General features: G+C 34.7%; 1 protein-coding gene across 3 annotated transcripts in view; it reads right to left on the reverse strand.

The window, feature by feature from the left end:
• The window catches only part of LOC129806809 (tyrosine-protein phosphatase Lar), a 284,034-nt gene that overhangs the window by 170,746 nt on the left and 87,142 nt on the right, over positions 1-26,146 (reverse strand). The window contains exons 1-2 of one of the 3 annotated variants that reach the window (XM_055855585.1): positions 15,052-16,910; positions 11,943-12,865 (exon numbers count right to left, since the gene is read on the reverse strand). In XM_055855585.1, the coding sequence (XP_055711560.1) occupies positions 11,943-12,048 (106 nt within the window). In that variant the 5' untranslated portion in view covers positions 12,049-12,865; positions 15,052-16,910. Of the gene's footprint in view, positions 1-11,942; positions 12,866-15,051; positions 16,911-26,146 lie in introns of those variants that run through there. The other 2 variants (XM_055855584.1, XM_055855583.1) reach the window with 2 other exon arrangements.

Raw genomic sequence — 26,146 nt, forward strand, 5'->3', positions numbered from 1 at the left:
CCCAAGAAAGAATTTGAATAGTAGCGTTTATAACAGCCAGGATTTTTGCAAACGTATACAATTTCATTGGGGACAGGATTACAAATATACTCGTATAAATAAATGACCGTAGATACGAGGGATTTAGGACTTGGCCCTCCAGAATAACTTTACCACCTTTCTGTTCGTAAGCTTTTCTTTCCTTCTGGCACTTAAGGATGATCTTAACCGAATTAACATGGTAAATCGGATCATTGAAGACTATCCTTCAATTCAAATTAAATTAGAGAACAGTCGAGGTGGTACTTCTGGTACTTAATGGTCAGTCCTGAACCCGGGATATCCTCGGAAACAATCTGGGTTTGTTTACGAAGTAGAGAACATAGTGCTTAGATTAATTTTATCCGCAGGAGAAAAGGAGAATTTGAGTGTAAGTGGAAGTGATAGGATGAAGGATCCCCCAGCCTGGATTGACTGTCGTCGACTGGAGGTAATGAAGCACAGTTTTCCACAGAGGAAAATTGATGTAGGGGACAATACTCTCCCTCCGAACGTTCATGCCTTCGAATAATGTGAATTTTCTTTTAGTTTTCCTAAGAGATTTACACATTTCTATTAAATATTAGTTGGCTTATCATCAATTGTTGATAATTCCGTGATAATTTAATGCAAATCTCTTACGAAAAACAAGAAATTCACAATATTCGAAGGCATGAACGTTCGAAGGAAATGCACTTTCCCCTACCAGCCACACATAGAGCCGGAGAAAGACGATAGATGACTTCTGAACTTATCGGAACGATTAATTGTACCTATTAATTGACCTATAACAAAATTACTATGAGTGAGCTGCTTGAGGTCCCTCAAATTGAAAAATATAAGCCCAGCTGATACGGCTCCGTTTAGCTAAATAGCCGAAAATGAGAGGAAGAGAATAGCCCGAATCCGGTTAGACCGTTCATATTTACTATTCCCTTGCTCAGATAAGAATATCCTTGAAAATTCCAGGGTGTTCGATCTCAATTCGGTCTGACCTTCAGTTGTGTTCACGGCAACTAGTAACGGGCTCTTTCGAACCACCAGGCTTAAGGTAGTAATAGTCCCTTGAGTAGGCTATCCTGGTGATTACTGCCTGAAGACCAGTGGTTCGAAAGAGCTAGTTACAACATGCCGTGAAAACAGCCGAGAGTCAGTCTTTAATATTCTTATTAAAGCAAGGTACAGACTGACCGGTCTGACCAGATTCGGGCTATTTTCTTCCTCTTGTTTTCAGCTATTGAGCTGAACGTAGACAGTAATACCCTCTGTGTAGGCTACCCCCAAGCATTACAGCTTTAAGCCCGATGGCTCGTAAGAGCCCTTACTAGAAGCCGTGAATACAGCTGAGAGCCAGTCCAAATAGGGAACGAATACCCCAGAATTTCCAAGAATATTCTTATCAGAGCAAGGGAATAGTCTGACCGGATTCGGGCTATTCTCTTTCTAGAAGACTATCTATCCATTTCTCTTAAAAGTTGAAAACTTTTTGAAAAAGTATTGAAGAGTTAATTTAAGGAAAATATTGTGATTTAAGAATAAGGGGGGTCATCGAAGTGACAAAGTCGATATCTAAAACTGTATGACCTGTACGTCTGTTCTGATTAAATAGTAAATCCAAGACAAATATCAGGTATTTCAATTGAATCCGGTTCTGAGCCCTTGGTGAGAATTGATTAAAAAGATTGTACTGATCCTTTTCGATTCTAGAAAATGATTTTACAATCTTATTTTGGATGAAGTTTACATAAAACATTTGTCTTTTCTCACTTGTCACTGGGTTAAAATTGACTTTTTTGTCTATTTAAGATTCGTAAATCACTAAACTCGATTGATTTCATAAACTGTAATTTCTCTATAGTTAGAGCAATAAAATGCACATACAAAAAACCGTACGTATACATAGTGTTTCACAGAAACTTACCCCAGAAATCTAACCAGAAGAAAATTTAATTACGATTAAAATGCATTTACAGACACAAAGATATAGGAGTGGAAAGAGGAATATGGTGAAGAATAAAGTAAAGAAAATATTAAGGGAAAAATATCAACTGACTTGAATAGTTTTTGTATACATCCATAGATACAATCTTTAAATTATTTTCCACTTAATACAATAATTAGGAAAGTTCTGTGATGCTGGAGAAAGCGATAAAGTTTACCTTTGGGAAGAAATTCGACTGCTACGTGAACAGGATGAGAAACAATTTTGATTTTGTCTCAAATTTGAAGGTATTGCGGTTTTGGAAGAAGCTTTTACAATAAAACCACCTTCCCATCATCATAGTCCGCTCCCCCAAAATCATCCCCCATTCTCTTTCTCAATAACTTTACATGACTGATAGAAAATTTCATGGTTGGTATCTTTTTTGTTTCGTGTCCATAACACCAATAGCCCCCCTTTTTCCTTACTCCCACCTAGCCCCCACACCCTCCCCCCGTCTTTTTGCCCACGTATAACATGAGAATGTTCTTCTTAATTACTTTTCCTTCTCCAAGCATCTGATGAAAACTTGAGGATGTACAAACTATAGGAAAAACCAAGTCCTCTTTGTTAAATCATCTCATGCCAATTAGAAGTTTAATCGTATTCAAAACTTTATCAACTAATCTCTATATCTATACATCTCTCTTTTCCTATTACACCCAACTTTCACCGCATCCGAATATATTTTGGGGAATAGATGGTGCGCTTTTGTGGCCTCCCTGTGTGTGAGATTTGTGGGTGCAAGTTGGAAAATTTGTTCATTATATTGACTCTATAATTTCTCCCTTCCCGCATAGATACATATAGCTATTTATATATACGTAAAGTATATATGCATAGAACATCAGACACTCTAGCCCTCAAGATATTTCTGGTTGTGCGCGGAGGAGCAATGGGGAAAACAGAATAAAGAGAACTTTCATTCCGCAATGATTTTCTCGACATTGGATCAAATTGCGCTATGCGCATTATTTCATGTTGAACTAATAAAATGTGCAATTAATTGCCAACTATTATATACAATATTATACAGATTATACATATTCCTGTGCAAATACATAAAATTCTGTATGCGACATAAATGAACGTACGAAAAAATTTACTAAAATGGACCAAATGTGATAAAAGAAAATCAATATTTCACTTTTTTTTTAAAATAACACTCTACATAACTTAAAAAAAATCAGTACCAATATTTGGGACATTATTTTGATTTGTTAGTCAGCGATATTGACAATGGATTAGCAATAATCCCCCACCACCCTAAAAGTTTACTTGATGTACTATTGAGTTAAATTCTTAAATTAGGAATGCTCGATTGAGCCATCAAGTATAATAGTTTGAAGAGTTACCATAGGGGTACGAGGTATTACAGAAAGGGATGCAATCTCTTGCACTGAAACTCCCATACGTTTCATAAGATATCAAAACTAATTGGCTTAGGAATGTTCAACACAAACAAAAGATGCCTATTACGTAAGCAATTAATAATAACTGAAAATTTATGAATTTGTCAGAGAAAATAATAAGAAAATAATAGAAGGAGAAAGTGGGGCACCTTTAAGATGGGGTATCTTTGAAATTGTGTTTTTTCTCCTATTTTTTAAATCAATCCAGGCTTATCAAAGTCCAATTTTAAAGCTTATTAAAGTTCAATTTCAAAGACATCCTATTTCAAAGGTGCCACATTTCCCCCCTATTTCAACGCTAATGATTTAGGCTCTTTGTAGGCTTTAGGCCAGAATCACATTGACAAAATGCTCGCCGTAGCCTCACCGTATTATTGAACAAAAAATTAAAAGAGAGATTAGTCGTACAGATTTCTTGCTCATCGTTTATCGAATTTTCGTTTTATTTCTTCAATTTTCTTATATTATTTTCACCTAGTGCCACCGAATATGAGATAAGGTAATATGGTAATCGAGAATTTGCCTACGAATTGCAATGAAAATGCGTAAATTAACGAAATACGGTGAGCATTTTACTGTCAATGTGATTCTACCCTTCACGCTGAATGTCTACCCATTTTTATTTCGAGGACAAATAGGTCATACGACTTTTTGAGTTATTGAGTAAGACTTTCATCCTTTGTCTTAATGGTTTCTAATACGGACTTCAGACCCAAAGCATATCCGTACAGCATGGGCCTATTTAAATTTTAATTATTTAAGATTTTGAGATCTTCGGAAACTGGGCTGACCTGCTATGTAAAGTGCTGTGGAAAACTATATCCGCACATTAGAATTTCTTGCCCTGACACAATATTGCAAATATATATTTAATTGTCTTTCACTTTTCTTTAGAGTGAAAAAGTAGAGAAGAAGTAGAATTACAGTCAAAAGTAGAATTTTTGGTCGCACTTCTTAGTAATATATTTCTAATAAGAAACATTTCAACGATTTTGCCCTGTTCAAAACGATATCCGCACCCCGTTTTTTCGTATCTGGCAGCCCTACTGCCGGTCAAATGTCATTGTTTCTTACGTAATACATGTCAATGAAAAGTTTAGTGACAATGCCGCGTGGAAAAATAGTGAACGATTTTGAAATTGGGCAAATAATTGCCTACAAAGAGGCGAAACTTCCAAATCGAGAAATTGCGAGGCGACTGAACCGGGATGAAGGTACAATCCTCCATTTTTTGAAAGATCCTGACGGATATGATCAACAATGCCATCTTGGAAGAAAAAAACTCATTTCTCAACGCACTGAAGGGAACATATCGCGCCTAGTATCAAACAGTGCTCGAAGTCGCAAGAGCAAACCTACAATAAGATTGGTTCAAGGTAAACCAGTTCCAAAAAAAATGTTTTTTTTTTTTTATTTTCTTTTATTCCCAGATTATTTTTTCCGATGAGAAAAAGTTTAATTTGGACGGCCCCGATAGGTATAATTTCTATTGGCGTGATCTCCGAAAAGAACCAGTGTATTTCAGCAAGCGCAACTTTGGAGAAGAATTGATCATGGTCTGGGGCGCGTTCTGCTCTCATGAAACACTCCAGCACAGACTCACTACACACAAAATGAAGAGTAGGGACTACATTGGAGTCATTCGAGGTAGTCTCATTGACACACGAACGTCGTGATGCATACATTTTTCAACAAGATAATGCCAGAGTACATGTGTGTTCCGAAACCCTCTACTGGCTTAATACCTAAAATATTCGAGTTTTGCTATGGCCGGCATGCTCCCGGATCTGAATCCAGTGAAGAACTTGTGGGACATACTAGTCACGACTGTATACGCAGAAAATCGCTGCTACGTCAATATTGGACAGCTTAAGGCTGAGGTCTTCCAGGCATGGGCCAATATCGATCAAAACACGATTACTAGACTCATCACAATCATGCCCAACCGCATTTTTGGGCTCATTTGAGAAAAAAGGAATGAGGACTAGCTATTAGCATTTGTATTCATCGGTTTTTATTCGATTCGTAACTATTTATCCCAAAAAATTAAGTGAGAATATGGTTTTGAACAAGTAATTTTTTTACTATTTTTTTGAAAGCATGCCCAGAATTGAAAAACAATAGATAATATACAGTTGAAATACACTTTTTATCTTTCTATTTTACATTTTTATTAATTCTGAATCGTAAAAAATAAAAAAAATTAAATTTGAAACTATATAACTTGATTTATTGGGGTGCGGATATGGTTTTGCACAGCACTTTATGAAAATGGCTTAAGATTCTTTGTAACTGATCCAATAAACAGTAACGAAGGTGCTTGATGAAAAAGAGACTGAACTTGGTTGTTCTGTTAGTTAGGAAACTAGTTAGGAATTATATTATTTCTGATCTAGACACTCAATTGGCCAAGCGGTACAGAGTACTAGCTCTATAATGCAAGTGTTCCGTGTTCAAATCATCCCTTTTAAATCACCTGGAATTTTTCTGACATTACAGGTGTTCGAATTTTCCCCTTAAGCTTCATTGCAATTGATTCTACGAGGAATAGGACTGCGTTACGTAAAAATTTCGCTATAAGTGTATACTTCATGAGAGAAACACATACTACCATGAGTAACTATTGCGTTAAGCCCTTTACACATCGGGAGCAATTTTCGACAGATATTGCTTCTTTGAAGAAAATCAGGTAGAAACGTGAAAACTCTGTCAAAAATGCAATTTTTGAAAGATATTCCTAACAATGTGTAGAGGTCTTAAGTTCTTATGAAAGAAATGTTGAATTTATGGATTGGTTTGGGCATGTAAAAAATCCTTCTGAAAATGAGGTCCTTTCCAGAACCTGTCAATAGATAATCCCTCTGGCCCTAGGAAGTAAAGTAACAATGTGTTCTTGAATTGCAAAGGGCCTTGGAGATCATCTGGCCTATTTACCCATAGCACAGCAAGGTTTATTAACTTGTAAGAGCTAATACTTTAATATATCGTCCACTAATCCACAAGGCATTAAAATAGACACATTTTCTTTTCAATCCCAAAATGAACACATATATATTAGCTCCAAAGAGTACGTTGAAAGTCCCAAATCAATTCACCTGTCAGTTTTTTTTTTCTTTCCCCTTTGATACAAATTACATTTTCACACAGAGCGTGGAAAAAAAAGAGAATTCTATACCTAAACCACCCCATAAATTGGGGTCGATGTTTTTCTTCCTCACACTGTGTGTACATAAACTCAACTCTTCAATATAATTCAATTAGATGGGACTCATTACGGTCAATCATTAAATATGTAAAACACTATTCTAAATGTCATCTAATATAAATTAATGCTATTAACCAACTATAAATTAAGTGGTACACTTGAATTTGACAGTAATAATCATTTAATTAATTTTATGTACTAAAATTTCACATATAGTACAACACAAAAAGTGAGATTATTAGCTCAAACATTCGTGTGGTTCACTCCTCGTTTTTTTTTTTTGCACTCTCATCCCTCTTGGAATAGCCTATAACACCCTCAATTATATCGCATTGTATGTGATTTAAAAATAAATTATTATATAACGCCAGAGTCAAAATGGGTCGGAAACACTATACCCATCATTTTGTGGGTGGTACACAAAATCCTACCCCAAGCTAGGAATGTTTTTTTTTTTAAACCAGAGCATTGGCTTATCATCCGTTTAATGGAGAACTTTTCATTTTACATCAAAAGCGCACCACACAAAATGGTTGGTTAGGGGCGGTATATATACGAAATAGATGCTTTTTGAATGTAAATCATCTTTTTACACAACTTTAGTGTATTCATTGGGAAAGCTTCATCGGCCACCAACAGTGACCGGTGTGATAAAAGAGGAAGTTTAAAATTTAATTAAATTAAATTTGCTGGATGTGTATGCGTCTGTGTATGTTCAAATACCCGGAAAATGAAGGTACTGTCCACATATTTTCCACTACCCCGTCATACAAATGAATTTATAAATACTTTTCATTATTTTATAAAACACACACATAGCTATACACCATTGTAAAACCTCTTGTTGTCCATTGCACAATTTGTGAACTATTACAAACCCTCATCAATTGGAATATGTACGCTAGTTTTAAAGGTATAAAATTTAGAAAATAAATTTTAATTGAGTGTCTCACTGGCCTGACGTTTCCTCGGAACATTTTGGTTTTTTTTATTTCTCTTCTTCTCTTTTTTGAAGGGTCCATGTTATTTTGGTTATTAACACAAGTCAACTGTTGACAGATTAATTTCCCTGATAACATGTTGCTCATTGTATGGTAAACCCTGGGTATAAAGGTCAAAGAATAATCTCTTTAATATACACTGATTAATTTACACAAATCAGTGAGATAATTAGTATTTCAATCAAAACCATCATAAGCATATGCCATTGTGGTTGGATTAAGGGACGAATACATCACACTTCAGCCCTTCAAAATTTTCATTTCACTATCATTTAATTCGTTTACCAATAGGAAGTTTTAACACTTCGATTATTTGACGTTAGGAAATTGGTTGTCATGGTATTACTTAGGCTAATGCTCATTATTTCGATTTCTAACCACTTCGGTGCCCGTAATTAGGCAAATTGTTTTTGGCAGTTTTTGACACTTTAAATGACTGTAGTTTTGATACAATTGCACAAATTTAAGCCGTCTTTGTGAAAACATTGAAAGTCTCTAACTGAGAATTCTCTAGAACTTTCGAAGTTCGTAAAACCAAAACCAGACGTGGAGCCTCAATGGATCAGTTGGTAGAGTAATGTCTCAATGACTGTGAGGTCTCGGGTTCGAAACTCGGCAGCTGCAGATTTTTCAGCAGCTCTATCGAATTAGTCCAGTGAATGGATGAAAAAAGTAAAGTAAAAGAAACGAGTTCGGCATAAAGAGATCTGTCGATAGAAATATACATTCACTGCAACTGATCCAACCAAGACTGGTCTGCCGCAATATAGAAACGGAACTGTGTACCTCAAGCATACAGAAGCCGCTATATGGAGCTGGAGGACCGCCTTGGGGCTTACGATAGAATGGAGTGCATAATGGGCCCAAATAAGTGGACCGGATGCAGTGGAACCGATGAAAGGTTTAAGCCGACTCATAGACAAATCTTAATCTTAAACACCAGACGCGCTGTAGCAGTTAGAGTACTAGAAGAAGATGGTTAAAAAGTGGCGCCATCTGTAGAGATATGGCTAATTTTTCAAATACCAGAAGTATGCAAGACGATCGAACTAGCACATCATCAGTTATTAATAGTGGGCTCGGTCAAAATCCCGAACTGTAAAAACTCGAAAAGATCAAAATCCCGAAAAGGCCAAAATACTGAACGCCAAGAATTCTAAAGCTTAATCCCGGAAAACCAGAGTCCTAAAAAACCTTAAATACCTTACGTCAAAATTCCGAACGTCAAAATCCCGAACTGTAAAATCTCGAAAAGGTCAAGATACTGAACGTCAAGAATTCAAACGACAAAATCCCGGAAAACCAGAGTCCTAAAAAACCTTAAATACCTTACGTCAAAATTCCGAACGTCAAAATCCCGAACTGTAAAATCTCGAAAAGATAAAAATCTCGAAAAGGTCAAGATACTGAACGCCAAGAATTCAAACGACAAAATCCCGGAAAGTCAGAGTCCTAAAAAGCCTAAATACCTTACGCCAAAATTCCGAACGTCTAAATCTTGAAAGCAAATTTCTCGAAATCCCGAAACGCCAGGGTCACGAAAAGCCAAAATACTAATCGCCAAAATCCCGAAAAACCAATGTCAAAATTCCGAAACAGTTTCTCGAAAAGCCAGAGTCCTGAAATGTCCAAAATCCCGAACGAGAAAATCTTGTAAGAGCCAAAATACCGAGTATCAAAATTCCGGAAGCCAAAATCCCGAAAACCAATTTTCCGAAAAGCCAGAATCCTGAAAAGCTAAAATCCTGTAAATACAAAATCCCGGAAAGACAAAATCCGCAACGCCAAAATCTTGAATTCTTCAAAATGTTACAGATACTCTCAGGCTGACAACTGCCAAGGTGTATAAACTGCCGCTCACGGTTTACTCGAATGCCTATCTGTAGATCTCGTGCCGATCACATTAAAATTTACCACTGGAATTGTCTGTAGAAAATTTATAATGTTACAAAACCTTATACGAACGCTGTACTTCATAAGAACAAACTGGCACTTAAATCCGACGATTCTTCCCTAAAATCGTGCCGATCTTTCGATTTTTGTGAATGAACATGGCATGTTCAATATGCCGATCTATCGATTTCTTAGCAAGTTGCGCCAATCTGACGATTTTTATCTCTAGATCGGCACAATTTTGCCGATCGCCATTCACGATTTACTCTGAGAGCCACTTATTCACCCCTTGACACCCGCACTTGTTGGAATTTTTTTCTGCTTTGGGACATCTTACCGCACATTCTCTCGGTATAATTCCACCCCTTTCAAGATTTTGACCATTCGAAATTTTGGGTTTTCGGGATTTCGACCGGGTCTAAACGAAGGGAGGGCAATTCGACACAAGAAGATTGGGTAACCAACCCCAGTGGGAAGTCACGAACCTGAGGCTAACGAACAAGGGATCTAATCCTTATAGAGAGGATTTGGCAAGGGCAAAAACTCCTCCCCGTAAAAGCAAGATTGTTACGAAAATTCGCAAAGAGATTCCGATAGGACAGACTTTTCGACAGCGACCTATGCTACGTTTCTGAATAAAGTTGGTGCGAGAGGCCCGGCCCCTTAAAGGGACGTTGCAGTCACCAAAGTAAATAAGTTGAATTACTTTACTTTTACTCAAAGGGAGAGCAATAATCCACTCATTGTTCAGTTTGTCAACGCCCTTTAGGTTTATCAGTAAGAGATTTCAACTTCTGGTCTTCGATGACCCCCCCCCCCTCTCACCAATTTCTGTAAGTCAGCAATATCTCCAGATATTTGTTTTCCTCTTTCCACACTCCCTCCATCCCTTTCAAAAGCATGTTCTCTGTGTTTATTCATTTCCGATGTATGTATACTGGCGTAATTGTAGAGCGGTGGGATAACTATTTCTAGTTTTCGGTGACCCCCCCCCCTCATCAAAGAAGTCAACACAAAAGACTTTCTTCTTCTAGCACTCCCTTCTCTCACTTTAAAACCATGTTAACGGCGTTTATCCCGTTTTGCGATCTGTCTTATATTTGAAACTATGGGATATCAATTTCCGGTTTTCAGTGACCCCCCCCCATACCATGAGTAGAAATCCTCTAAGTACATTTGAGTATCGCCTCCCTTCCACGCGAATCATCCAACGATTTCCTGTATTTTCAAGCGAACACTTCATCCAAAGAGAGGGCTTAAAATTTCTGGCCTGGTTTCAATGGACTTTAAACCGATAAAATGAATCGGCTAAGTAGCGTTAATTGATACATTTTTTTCAGGCATATTTTGTGGGAGCACGGAAATAGGTTTCACGCGTATTTACGGATAATTCTTAGACTTAAATCGGTGCTCCTGGACAATCTTATAGATCGCCTAATCCTTCCAACACGAGGCTAAAAATTGAAATCCTGCTATTCTTTGCGATTGTGGCCACATTCAACACAAAAAGTCTTTAATAATAATAATGATGAACAAATTTTGTTAGTAGGTTCTTTTTACCGGGCGAGTCTAGAAAACAAATGGGTTGAGATATGGCCTTCTAAACTTCGGTGACCCCCTCCTTAATTGATCATTTTCTAGATTCTTGGTTTTTTACCCCGTATTTGTTTCATCTCCTTCATCACTATGTGTTTTTAAATAAAGGATAGCAACAAATTTCTTTGAAGAAATCACCTCTATTCATTCCTTTTGAACGACTTTTTAATGTTAAATGTCAAAACCCTTTAAAATTATTCAACAGCCAATAATGAATAGAAATTACTAAATTGCAATTTTTGTATCAATGTGGTTTTTGGTGATTTGTTAAGTAGCTGAAATCGTAGAAGAGAATTATAAAAAAGACCTTTCACCGTTTTGCTCAAGGGGTTGATATGAGCGCTAAGACGGCGGTGGATATTGGAAACTTACAAATCCCTTCTTTTGGATTTTTTCTTGATATTGAAAATTTTGAGCACAATTTATAAATAATACTTCAATATTTTCTAATATCTTTAAAAATTGGCAGAGATACCATGACAACAATCAGCGAAAATATTTTTAAAAATTCAGTATCTTCTACGGATTTTTCTGCATTTTCCGAAAAGCTAAATTATTCAAAATATATCCCTCTGGAAAAATATATTTTCTCAATATTTTTTTTCTCCCTGGAACTAAATTATTCGTGATGTATTATTTTCTTAAAAATGAGTTCGTCCTTGGCCAGTGTGACTCTCAATTGTCACAATCATTCCATCTCAACAAATAATATACACAAAACACCATCAACAATAAATGAGTTCATTGGCATCGCTCTTGGCGCACTCACAAATTGTGGATAATGAAGCAATATAGTGGAAGGATAATTAAATTTTTTTTGTGTCTGTTGTACTCACGAGATCCAAAGATTGGCTGTGTCCATATCATGAGGATAGAGAGGAAAAGTGCAAGCATGGAAAATTTCGATGGCGTTGGTAGAGTGTCAAATAGATGATTCTTCATCCTAATCCCTCGTTATCTTTCTGCTGCCTTTTTTTTGTGTCTTGCTCTAAGGTTCCTCCTTCTTGCCTTTTCAAATCACCTTTTGCAAGGGAATTGCAAGAAGTTAAATGTAAAAAAAAATCTTTGAGAAAATGGACCTTTTTCTCTCTCTCTCGACACTCTACGTTGAAATCCTCCTCTGGACTTTTCTTTTGCTTTCCTTTCTCTTTTTTTTCGGGTGGGACACAAAAAGGAGCCTCTATGTGCCTAAACAATCAAAATTGTAAGGATTTTTCTGTGATTGCCGTTCAAATACATGGATTATTTCATGAAATGTACTCCAGATAATTAGAGAAATCATCATTGATTTTAAAATATATTTCCCTTTATAGTGATAGGTTCGGGGGGTGTTTTTTTGTGGAGTTGTTTTTTTTCGCAACTGAGGATGGATTGGTAGGAAAATGTGAAAGGATACAGAGGGTAGATTTTTTTTTTAAAAACACTTTTAATGAGATACTTTTTTTCGTTATTGCTAAGCTTTTTTTTTTTAAATAGATTTTTTTTTGTTTGTCAACGAGCAATTAATGAGATATTTCTGACTGTATATTCACTCTGTCAGGCAATTTTCACATTTTCCGCACATCCTACGAATTTCCCATCAACTAACTGTCTCACTCAAAATTGTCTACGTCTCTGGCATTTTACCATCTCCTAGCACATTTTCCGCATTCCACAACCATTTTGGTGTGAAAAGCACTCACGGTCATCAAAAGTAGCAAATTTTATTGTTGGTATAACTTTCTATTTGGGGTTCATTATCGGTTTGCGTAACAATTTGCTAAATAGACAATTACATTAATTCTAGTGAATTTTGGGATGTTACAAAAATGTATTTTAATTAACACCAATTCACACACAGTAAAAAAAAGTGTAGTGGTAATCATGAATTTAGTTTGAGATCTCTACTAATCGTTAAAAAAAACCGATCGAGTAATAAAACTTTGTGTCAAGGGGGAGATATTATGATTAAGTATGTACAGTACTTCCAGCACTTCCAACACTTCGGAAGTATTGGAAAAATCTATATATTTCCTGCACTCCTAAGACCCTGCTAAAATGAACCTATTAATTCTCTTAAGAAGTAACGCCAGGAAAAATAAAGTATTTAAATTTAAGCTCATACTCATAAAAATTGCTCGTAAATGTTCGTAAAATTTTATCGCTCGTTCGCACAGTTTTTTCAGACAAACAAAAATATACGAACAAATATTGACACTGACTGTAAGTTACATTCTTTTCTAAGAACCCTTTTAGTCTATTTTTCAACCTGTTATAAAAATTCAATTAATCAAAACAGTAGGGGAATTCTGCAACAATCTGATAATGTCATATGAGAAATTTTGATGGCAAATTCGAAAACAGGACAATATTAACACTAAATCACTGTCGCTATCAAACTTTAAGAATTTCTTAAAATCTTATATATTTTTCAGTGTTTAAACTTCAATTTTTTCCTCTTTTCCAAAAAAAAATTGTTCAGTACCCTACTCTACCGTGGTCTGTCATTTGACTCAGCAGGCTAGGAAAAAACAGTAAAAACGTTCGGTAGGTTTAGCGTTAAAAGGTGGTGAGTATCGAATCATAATTGCAAAGACCTCTATGAATCTTTCAGTAATTGATATGAATCGCATTTCTAATGATTTCCAAAAATTTACCCAATAAAAATGTTTAAATTTGTCATATGACTTTGTCATAAGGTAAAGTGGTACAAGTTGGACAATGGTATAATTTGGACAGGGTTTTTTCTTGATAAATTTAGTAGTTCATTTTTATTTGTATATTTTTTGTGCTTAAAAAACAAATTTTGTACTGTATTTATCAAGAAAAAAAGCCATGTCCAACTTGTACCGGCGAATTGTCCAACAACACTATGTCCAACTTATATCACTTTACCCTACTGCTACAGAATTCGCCAAGAGGATAAGAAAATACAATTTGTATATAAGTTTCTAAAACTTTGCGTTGGGAATAATTTAGGTTGCGAATTGGAAATAATTCCGGCGAAATTACCAAGAGAAGCGGCGAAAATGAGAACAGACGGAGCGAAAATGGGAACAGATACGCCGAAAATGGAAACAGTCAAACGGTTTCAGAAAATTAGAAGACATAATCTTTCATTGTAATTTATCAACTTATTTCATTCAATTTCAAATCCGGTATTTCAATTTAAAATCAGGAAATTAAAAAAATTAGAGAATTACGAAAATTCCTGAAGATTAAAACTTTTCCTTTTTTGAAGTGTGTTTTTTTTAATCAAAAACAAAAAAAAAAAAGAAAACAATCATTAGGAACCAGCTTAGTATTTTTTTTTTTAAATTTCTTTGATACAAATTAAAGTTTCTCAAGCAAAACACTGAGAACAGTTTCTGTTCTGTGCTGAAAGTACTTCCTGCGATATTACGAACAGACGTGCCGAAAAGGGAACAGTCAACGTGGTTTCAGAAAATCGAGATTCACAGTTCTCAGCTGTAATTGTCAATTTAATTTGATCATTTTAAAATCCGGAACTTACTTCCCGCATAAGTATTGTTAGTAAAGAGGAGAAGGTAAAAAGAATTGATAACTGGATATAAATCCGGCGAAATTAGGAACAGTCGCGGCGAAAATGGGAAGAGTCGCGGTGAAACCGTAAATAGTTAAATCGGTTTTAGAACATTGGTATGTACTGCACAGTCTTTAACTGTAATTATCAATATGATTCAATTAATTTGAAAACTTAGATTTCTTTTCCGTAGAAACATTGTAAATAAAGAGAAATTTTGGAAGCAGTGGGAATTTTTCTTAAAACAAAAACTACTTTTCTAAATTTCCAAATCACCATCTAACTTTGAGCTTTTTTTTCAAAAAACTAAGTAACTCCTACTTCCACTTTCTAATACTTCTAATCACTTCTAATTGACTGTACACTACTTTTTGCCATATCTCCCCCTTGTTTTACTGTAATTGTCAATCTTTTTTTTTTACTATGCTTCATATTTGACACAATTTCTCCATCCACTGTACATTTTATTTCGGTTTTTTTTTTTATCAAAATGCCTTTTCACTTTACCTAAAAATTTTTTCACCCATATTTCTTTACACACACTAAACACAATTTTCCCTCGTGCTTTATTTTTTCATTCACAAATTTAAATTTAAATTTCACTTTTTCACGTGCAATTCAATAGAGACTGGATAAAAGCTCTGACTAGAGTTTCACCAAAGTAAAAAAAAAATAAAAGAAAGAACGTCAAATTGCTTCAGCATCTCATAGAAAAATCTAGACACTAGATGATAATGCTGGTGCATACGAAATAAAGAGAAAATCTTGTGGTTGTGCCAGTTTTTCTTCCATTTCCCAGCCAGTCGCGCATTCTAGGCAACGATTTCATTAACTATAAGTCTTTTCACTGCTTTTGCAATGTACTAAAGTCTCTCTCTCTTATATTCTTCCTCTTGCACATTTTTGCATATCATACCACCAACCACATTATAGCCTCAAGAATCCTCTGAATTAGAATTGCACACTCTTGAAACATTATACTCTCTCTCTTCCCTATTCCTGTTTATCCTTCAACTTTATTCCATTGGACTCATTTTGCCGTTTTGCATCCAGACATAATACGAAATCTTCTTCGTGTTTAGGAAGAGAAATTTTCACTGTTATTAATATACAAGTCTTGAGAGTTCTTGGATGTTGATATGAAGATTAATTCACTGCTAAACATTTCATTTTCCATTGCAAAACTACTGCAAAATGTTCTTAACTTTTTTTTATATTTTTCTTTTTTTTTTTAAATTCAATTTTATAAAATCTGTCCTAACCACTTCATTCACACAAATATTCTGTAATCTTCGACTTTTATTTTCTAGGTCACAAAAGAGATGATTTCTTTGGTTTTATATCTCTCAGTGAATTAAGTTTCTTGTATAACTCTTTCTCACAATACCATTCTCGCACAATCCCTTATATACAATTCGGTACATCTTTCCTATATCCATTTTCCACGCTTATACATTTCACCACAAGGAATCACGGAACAATTGACTACATCTTTCCCCGTTGACTTATCACTGAAGTACTATCACAAGTGCGCTGAGACACTCTATAAAACCCCTCAACTAAACAAAATTCACTCCTTTCGGCAAGGGGAACGAATCGGCACGAAGTCTACCGATGACTTTCCAAGGGATATTTCTTCCCCTTAAGGGGTAAAATGGTTTTTTCCTTGAATTATCAAGAAAAACACTTGATTTTTGAAAAATTCCTTCTGGGATCCTTATGCTAAACCGTAATTAAACTGGCAAAATAAAAATTTATCTGAGGTTATTTCAAAAAATACAGATTTCCCAGATTATCTGAAATCCCCTACGCCCCTTACGACCTGCGCAAATACTGCCTTACTCCTGAAAATCCCCTCAGGGGTAGGCATTTCTCCTAACATCGGAGACTTTTTCACTCCTCCAGCAGCACCCTTAACATCCCATCCAGCAGTAGAATATCCACTCTGGCCTTCTACCTTACCGTATATGAAGTTATGTGGAGGACCAGAACGAATCAGTTTTTTCCCGAGCACTCATCATAAAACTATATATTCCCGCCTCTCGAGAGTGCGACGTATCGAATTTTTTGGCGAAAGTTTAAGTCAATGTGTGATTCTATTATAAACCATCCACTAGAGACTTGTTTATTGACAATAAAAAAAAAAACAACTTTACGGAATAACTTGCTCTATCTACCTCGTCTACATCTATCAATTCCACCAAATGATTTTATATTATTTAAAAAAAAAACTAGCTCAAATAGTGATGATTTCAAGTAGTGACTTATTTAAAAACAAATAAATAAATAAATAAATAAACAGAAAATAAAAATAAAAGAAAATATCCACAAATGGCTTCATCGTATATTAGAAGGATATCACACGTTTTCGTAAGTCTTACTTTTTCCTCTTCCTGTCTCTTAATATTATATATATAAAGTTTTTCCTAACAACAATTTTGCATTACTTAATTATTAAATACCCATATAACCCCCTACACAACATATATATATACAATCTAGAAAAAAAAACTTCTTGTTGCGGAAGATGTCTTGAAAGGAAAATTCGCATTTGGGGAGTACTTAAAGACCATGAGAGAATGAAATGGTTGGAAAATTATTCGAGGGGTTAATTGCAGGGAATTTCTCAAGAGATATAGACGGTAAAAATAACCAAGATGAAATGTTACTTAAACATGCAATTGCAATCATGAAAAGTCAGTGCACTGGACTATCTCTGTCCGATCCTTGCCAAAAAAAAAGCAACAACTACAAAAAAAAGATACCTTCATCCTACATACATAATACCATATAAATATATATATATGCACGTCAAAAAATGTGGGGTGTGTGGGTGCTGAAAAAGGCAAAAGAATCTCTCCCAAGAAGTCTCTCTTTTCCCAGACAAATGGATGTGATTTAGAGTCCAGTATGTGTTTTCCCTCCAAAAAAAAAAAGGAGAACTGTAGAGAGACTAAGAACCCCTGTATTCCACTCAGTCAGACAAAAAAAGCGACATGAATACAGGAGGAATAATGGTTGGAAAAACAGCCCCAAGTCGGAAAATATACGAGAGGAAGGGAAAAAATATCAATGAGTTAAAATTTCTATATCCGTTTTCACGGTTCCTAAGCATCATATCGCAATTGTAGTATAACAAGGGTGTAAGGCGGTTTTCAAAGCTTTTGGATTTGAAGGCTGGTTATCAACGCTATATCGGTGACGGACACATGTTATTGAGAGAAGATGTAGAGGTTTAAAAGAAAGTTCCCAATCTTTGTACGATCCTAAGCTTCGTTTAGGATATTTATTGTACAGAAAACGACGTTTTCAAATACGAGAAGACTTCAGGCTTCGCACATATCTGGTTTCGAACACTTCATAATTTTCCCATACTTCTTTAATGGGTGTAAACACAAGTAGATTTTGATTCTCCAATAGTGTCTTGGATAAAAGGTAAATGGAACTCTATTTTCACAAAAAGTCGTTGATGTTCGAAGAATTCAAATTCAATTTCGAATTTTCATACTAAACTTTCGAACAAGATGGGGAAAATTTATGAAATATTCCAAAACAAGCTCGCAAGAGTTACTCAGTGATTATGAAGTGATTAAATAATGGGACAAAAAGAATAAACGTCGTTGATTTGTTTCCTTACAACAAAGTGAAGACCAACACATTTTGACACTAGAGCACTTCGAAATTCGAACAGGATGTACTTCAGCCACCTTTCGAAAGTATCAAGAAGTAGGAATGTCTCTTTTTTGGCTATTCAAATAGATCTTCGAATGGCTATATGGACCTGAGTGAGACCGACAGTCTTACATAAAATAGATGAAGATCTTCGAATTTTTTAAGATCTACTTGTTTATGATAAGAGTGTGTGCGAAGCCTGAAAGTCTCCCTTACTCGCAGAAAAAAGTAGCATAGAACAGACTTAAGAATTATTTTTGTTTACTACACAGTAAAACAAGATGAAATTCGCAAGTTGAATTCTATTAGTTGAACTAAACTAGTTGAATGTTCGAATACCAATCACAGAATGATTAATTGATTCAATTGAAAATGAAACAATTATAATACAGCATCAGTATTAATCAAATTTTAATATGTTATAGCTGGGACTAAGATTACAATAATCGTAGAAATTTTTTTTTTTACTGTGTAGGGTAAGGTGGGGTAATTTGAGATGATACCTATTTGGGAATTTTGAGATTTTCTCACTGTTTCAGATGGTCAAAGACAAATTAAAAACCACAAAGAAGTACAAGGCTATACATTCCAGAATGTTTCTTCGTTGTTTTTTCCTTTTGCCATCTAAAACTGTTAGGAAATATCACAGTTCCAAATTAAGCATTATTCCAAATCATCCCATCTTACCCTATCGACGTAAAAATGTATAAATTTAGGCGCAAGATTTTGTAGGGTATTGACAGGGTCGAAGGGACCTCTTTTGGTACTTTAAGAACTCGTGTGATGACCTATTGACACACTATTCTGTACCAATTGGAATACGAAATTTAAACACCTATCCTAATAGGAAACCTTCGGGTACTATCTTCGGACGACTCAAGCTTGGGACAACTAATTTACTTTTCTATGTTCTTAATGGGTTTGATCCATGGCTCTCATCAGGAAACTTGAGGCATTGGATTAGCGATTAAAATTCAATATTGTAATTGGTCAAATATATTAGAAATTTATTGAAAAACGGGTGGCAAAATGTTCCAGATTCTACGAAATTCTCGAACTCGCGACTTAATTGCTATACCTCAAAAGCATCATTTACCGCCTTCACCGCTTATTGGTTCACAACTAATTTAAACCGATTCATAAAACACTCAAAAGATTCACAAAGTGTTTGGAAGTGAAAGAATTGATTTTCGGACAAAAATTGGTAATCGGTTTGTAACCGGTTCAATAAAGGTTCACAACCGATTTAAACTGATTTATAAAAGATACAATATATATGTTGATGATTTAAAACACGGATTATGACCTATGTTTGGATTTATCCAATTGTTACTTCATACGACGTTTCGGAGATGTTTGTCTCCTTCTTCAGGTATGGAGATAACTGGGATAAATCGGATCACAAGGGATTTCTGATACTACCACTTTACAACACTCAGAGCACATAAACACCATGACAGTCAAATGCAGTCAGTCTGCATAGAAATTTAGAGCCTTCTTAACCTTTGAACTTGAAAAATCGGTATTAGGAATTATTCAGCGGCAGCGGAAAAATTCGACTTATTAGACTTATATTCTGACAAGTCGATACGACAAATTTTAGCATAATTTTTTTTTTGTAAATTTGGGCGGACTGTTCGAAAAGACAATTCAGGTCAATCACTGAGGACTTTCAGAAACTTCCAGAACCCGAAAATTCCCATGAAAATTTGTCATATGACATTGTCATTGTCTTACAGAATACCCTTGGTGGTAACATGTAGTATGATAGCTTGCTGATTGTTTACCGCTAAATTTGAACTCTTTAAGGACTAGTGGGACACCGGTGTCCCAAAATTAATTCAATCCTCTAAAAAGGCCGAGAAAAATTGTTTTAAATTTTGGGACACCTGTCATTCATTTGTCATAAAAGGGTTAAGGGCTAAATATTCCCGAAGATCAGTCTGAGTCTGTTTGGAGCTTTATTGTCATTGTAGAACGATTTCGGAAATCATTACTATTTTATTAAAAGGTCGTGTCACAATCAATCACTCAAAAGTGTGCCAAACAAGTTTAGTATAATTTTGTATAGGCGTTTAGTAGATATTTAATCTATCTTTTTTAATGTAAAAAAAATGCATCGTATCCCAAACTAGGGGAAACTGGAGCAAAAAAAGTCAAGAAATGAAATTTTTCATCACGTATAATTCACAAATATGTTAGTATCAAGTTTATAAAGATTTTAAAGAATAGGAAGGGGGTGTTTACTACGGTAAAATTATGGTTTTCCTAATATTCCTTGTAAGGCAAACTACATAACAAATTTTCCCCAACTCTCCCCTATTCTTGTACCAAACACCCGCATTCTACCGATAGTTTTCACAACTTCCCCTAAAATATTCTTAAAAAAATGGACATACGCCCATGTGATACTAAAGATGCGATATATAACATTGAGAATTTTGTTCATCTCTCACCTTTGGCAAATATATTATATCTCGTTTAATACCAAAGCATTGACTTACATTTTGTATCTCCCAAAATGGTTATATTCAAATTATGTGTAAAGGTGTATGCTTATATTTTGTACATAATATTCTCATGGAACAAAACTGTTGAATAAAACATTATGCACAAGAATATGGAAGATACAACAACCACAAAATATCCCCATGCCTTTTAACCTCTTGCTACCCCTTCCACGAAGAAAAAAAACATATTAAATATATCTATATGTATATTTGGAAATGTAAGAAAGTAATATATGAAAAGCCACGACTAAACATCAGTCAGTGATGCTAAAAAGTAAAGAGTTGGCAAACCCCTTTCCCTATTTATATATATTTTTTTTTCTACTCCTTTTCTTGTTGCTCCACCTAACACCCTCTAGACTTTTTCTTCTCAGCCACACTTTTAGTCCCCTTCTTCTAAAACTTATGCTTTCTTTCTCTCCAACATGGTACAGCAGAAAGGCATACCCACAATATATCTCACCCCTTTTTTTTCCTTCCTCAGCTCCTGTATAATAAATATCCTATTCAGAAATCTGTCCATCATCCACACAATTGGGAAGATGTGTGAAATTATTTGTAGACTTTCTTCGCATCTACCTTCGAAAACCATTTTCTATATCCATACTTTACCCCCAAACAACCCCCAACCACCCCCCTACTATACCTATAACACATCGCCCTTACATGCTGATATTAAAAAATCCTCCCACTGAGTTGCGATTTTTTTTTCACACTCACGTCATCAAAAATTCTATTATAATATGGATATGACTATTATGCATAAATATCAAATTATATCTCTCAAATATACATATATATACACTCCTGCCTATATACAGCAAAAACATATAGAGCCTGCTATTAAAACAATGTTCCAATATAATCGGAAAAGTAACATTTAATTTGACAAAAAAAACGTGTTCCATTATTGGTAATTATTTTTCTTGCAAATTTCATGGAATTGCTGTGCTAATTAAACCTCGCACTATCTTTCGGTGAAAAAACTGTATGCCTTTGCATTAAAATAAAATATTAACATTATTTTTTTCCATCAATTTTCTCATTACGGATAGTGGCAAATTTTTACTTCAATTTATTCCTGCCCATTCGCATGATTACACACTGAGCTTTATATTGAAAACATTTTTAATTCCACTAAAATACGGTTTTTAAAAATCTAGAGTTTTGAGAAAAAAAACCCATTAAATAATTGATGAATCATCAGTTTGTGTTTCTATGTTAAAATCTCTAAAAGATTTGAGATATCAATTTAGTATTATCGATGACCCCCCCCACAAAAAGCTTCCTTTATATATAGAATAATTATATTGAAAATTGACAGAGAGAGGGAAAAAAGTTATTAACATTTAGGCGTCTGAAGGATTATTTATATCATTCTAATATCCAAATTCCAAAAAATTCAATATTTTGGCATAATACCCACGGAATTTAAACCTTTTTGAAATTATCCTCCTCATTCATGCTATTGTACGGAATTACATAAATTCATGACCACAAATTATCCTGTTCACGATCGATTTCAATTGAAATATTTATGAAAATTGCAATAATTTGTGATGAATATTTTGAATGAAACTCTAAATATAAACTATCACTATTTATTGCGCCATTTCAAAATTACACTTTTGTGCATTTTTTCAATTAATCCCATGGATGAATTGAACTTTCATTTTTATCACGATACTTATATTTTAAAACTTTTTGACTGATAGATAAAATTTGAAATATCAGTTCATTTGCTCTAAAATTACAATTATACGATGTTTTCAAATTATACAGGGCGTTTTGAAATGAAGCACATTGAGAATAGTAACACAAGGCGATCAGTTAAGGGGAAGTGGGGCACTTTTAAATTGAGGTAGTTTCGAAATTGGGTTTTTTCTTCAATTTTTAAATGAAACTGAGCCTTATATGTCAATTTATTTTTTAAGCTAAATGATATCATGATAAGGCTCAGTTTCATTGAAAAATAGGAGAAAAAGCTCATTTTTAAAGGTATCCCAATACAAAGATGGCCTATACTTCCCCCTACACAATAATATACAATTTTCGACGCGGTATGTTTGAAAATACAAGTGCCGTACATACGGGTGCACTGGTAAAAATGAAAGGGTCACTGAGGATCCTTTGAAAGGGTCACTGTTCTGACACTTATTTATCTCCGGAATAAACGAATAAAAACAATGAAAAAGTCATCTTTGGTGTTCGCTAAAAGAAATATGATATGAATAATTAGTTTACGATAAAACATAATCTATCGTGATAAATGTGCATACAAAATTTCAAGAGATACAAGGGAACCTTTGAAATGGTCAAATATGATCCATTTTTTCTTGAAAGGGTCAATTTGACCTTTTTATTTTTACCAGTGTGACTTTACTACCCCCCTGCTATTCGTTAAGCTTTTCCATAATTAAGGATGGTTTTTACCGGATCGGACGTGGAAGATAAGATCCGTGAAGGCCATCCTTAAGTGCCAGAATTAAAGAAAAGCTTATGAACCTGACGAACAGTAGAGTGGTAAGGTCACCTCCAGGGCAACTACTCGCATCCACAACTTCATTAAAAAACCTTAAAAAAAAACACTTGTTTTTCATGGTAATATTCCTATCGTGCAATAAGAACCCTCCCGATTTGAGAGCTCTCTCCGGTTGAAGTTTTTCCTTTACCGATTCGAATTTATATCAGAGAGAACTTACCTAAAAACCCGTTGGAAGTTCGAACGTTTAAACCGACGAGTTACACAAAAGTGAAGAACTTCATGAAAAGGACATTTTATCTTAATAAAATTGCAATTCAAATTCAAACGTTCTGGCATTCTGAAATTCCACAAAACTACACAAAAATTCACTTTTGCACGAAACGTTTACACACTGTTGTTGACTTGTTGACGATCGAAGTGTAAAAAATATTGAAATTCGAAATGGCAGAACAATCAGCGCTAAAGTGGCGGGTATATGAAGTTGCACTTTAGGCTTCCAGTAGATTTTCGAATAGGTCTGGCTTAGCTTTGGAGTGGCTTTGTCTCTTCGAAAGGTTATTTTATTACTGAACGGAGCTATTTTGTTTATTTTAAATATCCATTTAGAAACTCAGATTTTTTTTAATAGGTGAAAACAATATTTAGCATCCATCTCTAAACGAAAATTTCCCTGGGGTTTGAAACCCGTACAAGACGGCGGTAAACGCAAACTTTTCTTCCTCTCCACAACCATTGTAAGCAATGGTATTTTAGTTTTCGTTAGGCTCAATGATTTATAAAATTTCTATTTATAGAATTTCTGTCTAATTCGGCTGACATTTCGGTCCCATATGCCCGAATTTGAGAGAGTCTACTGTACATGTTTCATTTGACGTTTATTCGGTTTCAACGGTTCTTGCACACCTCTGCTTTAGAAATAATTTAAAAATAGCGTTGTCAATGTAGACCCAGCTCAATGTAGCCCCACCTCTCCCCATTACACTGCTGTAGTTTTCTTAATAATATTATTGTCCTTTTTTCTGAATTTATATAAGCTGCAAAGTACACTGGTAAAAATAAAAGGGTCAAATTGATCCAACTAATCAAAATGAAAGAATCACCGAGGATCCTTTGAAAGTGTCCCTGTTTTGACACTTATTAATCTCTGGAACAAACGAACAAAAACAATGATAAAGTCATCTTTGGTATTCGCTCAGATGAGAGAAATATGTTATCAGTAATAAGTTCGTGATAAAACATAATCTAACGTGATAAATTTGCGTACAAAATTTCAAGAGACACTAGTGATCCTTTCAAAGGTTCAAATATGATCCATCCTTTCGAAAAAGATCAATTTGAGCCTTTTATTTTTACCAGTGTAGAGTACAATGGAATAATTTTGAAGAGAATCTAAATTGTGATTTTGGGATTTCCTCACTCTTTCAGAGGTTTCACATCGTCAACGAGAAATAGAAGATCACGAAGAAGTACTAACCCTACATTCAAGAGTACTTCTTCGTAAATTCGTTCTTTTTCCCATTTGAAACAGTGACAAAGTCTCAATATTCTAATTTAGCTTCGATTCCAAATTACTTCATTTCACCCTACTGATTGTAAAAATTGTTTTAATTAATATTTATCAATTTAACAATCAACTGTCTCCCCAGGCACTTTCCCTCAGAACTTGATATGTCTAGAAAAACCATTTCCCTAGTACAATGTCACCCATTACAGAGAAAATTACACAAAAGTTCTCAAATTGAGGATTATATCGATAATCATTATTCAGTGAGACATTTAGAGAGACTTCCTGAGTGGAAAAATGAGTTTGGAAAAGTCTGAATTTTAATTCTCTGCCATTCTGACGACTTTCCTCTTTCTATAACTTTGTGGTTTCACTTTTTTTCTGCGTTTTCTATGCCACATCTTTTGCATAAAGTCAAGGGTGTTGGAAATTTCAATCATATACATATCCAGTCTGTGTCAATTTTGAAATGGTAAGTCAAGATATCTGACGCACCGATTGTATTTTATTGTATCTTCTATCGTGGCCAAACTTGTAAAAATTCTCGTAGAATTTTGCGGGGAAGGAATTCTTTGGGGAAGGAGGATCTTTGAGATTTTTTTTTATACCAAATAACCACATAACATTGGTGAATAGCAAATGTACATCTCACATTGAATTTTTCCTGATTTTCCACATCACTCTCACACTCTCTCATGATAATTTTCTCGCCAATTTCCCCCAAACGGAATGACAAGAGGGAAAAGTGAATGGGACATAACACCAAGAACAAAATCTTAGGCGTGTTGAGTTCAAAAATGAAATATATCTATTGCACATATTAAAGAAAAGAAGAAGAAGAAAAAAGAATAACGACATACATTATTCAAATTTTACTTTTAGAATTGCCTAATAAAAAAAGTTGATGGTTGGTGGCAGCTTTTTCTCTTGTACAATTTCCCAAAAGTGTACCAAAAGGAAAAGTCACCACCCGCATGTCGTCTAGCATTTACAAAAAAAAAAGAAGAACCCAATGAATTTACAATGTGAGCAATGTCCAAAAATATGACAGGAAATGAAACAATTTATTCACATTTTTTTTTAATTTTTTAAAACATGAGGAAGTCATTTTTAATGTTGAATATCACTCTAAATTGACTTTTTAACATCATTTAATCTATTCTTAAAAAAATCATGCACTAGGGGAAGTGCTTATAATTTTGGACAGTCTGCATGTAAGCATCGATATCCCAAGTTTGAAGTGCGATATTTTCAATACTAATTGACTTTTTTTGTTACTCTCTTTTCAGAAGGATTGTTTAGAAACTTGGCAAGCTATTTATCATCTCATTTTTACTAAAATTAGT

This window comes from Phlebotomus papatasi, chromosome 3, assembly GCF_024763615.1.
Source record: "Phlebotomus papatasi isolate M1 chromosome 3, Ppap_2.1, whole genome shotgun sequence".
In the NCBI taxonomy this organism is placed as follows: Eukaryota; Metazoa; Arthropoda; class Insecta; order Diptera; family Psychodidae; genus Phlebotomus; species Phlebotomus papatasi.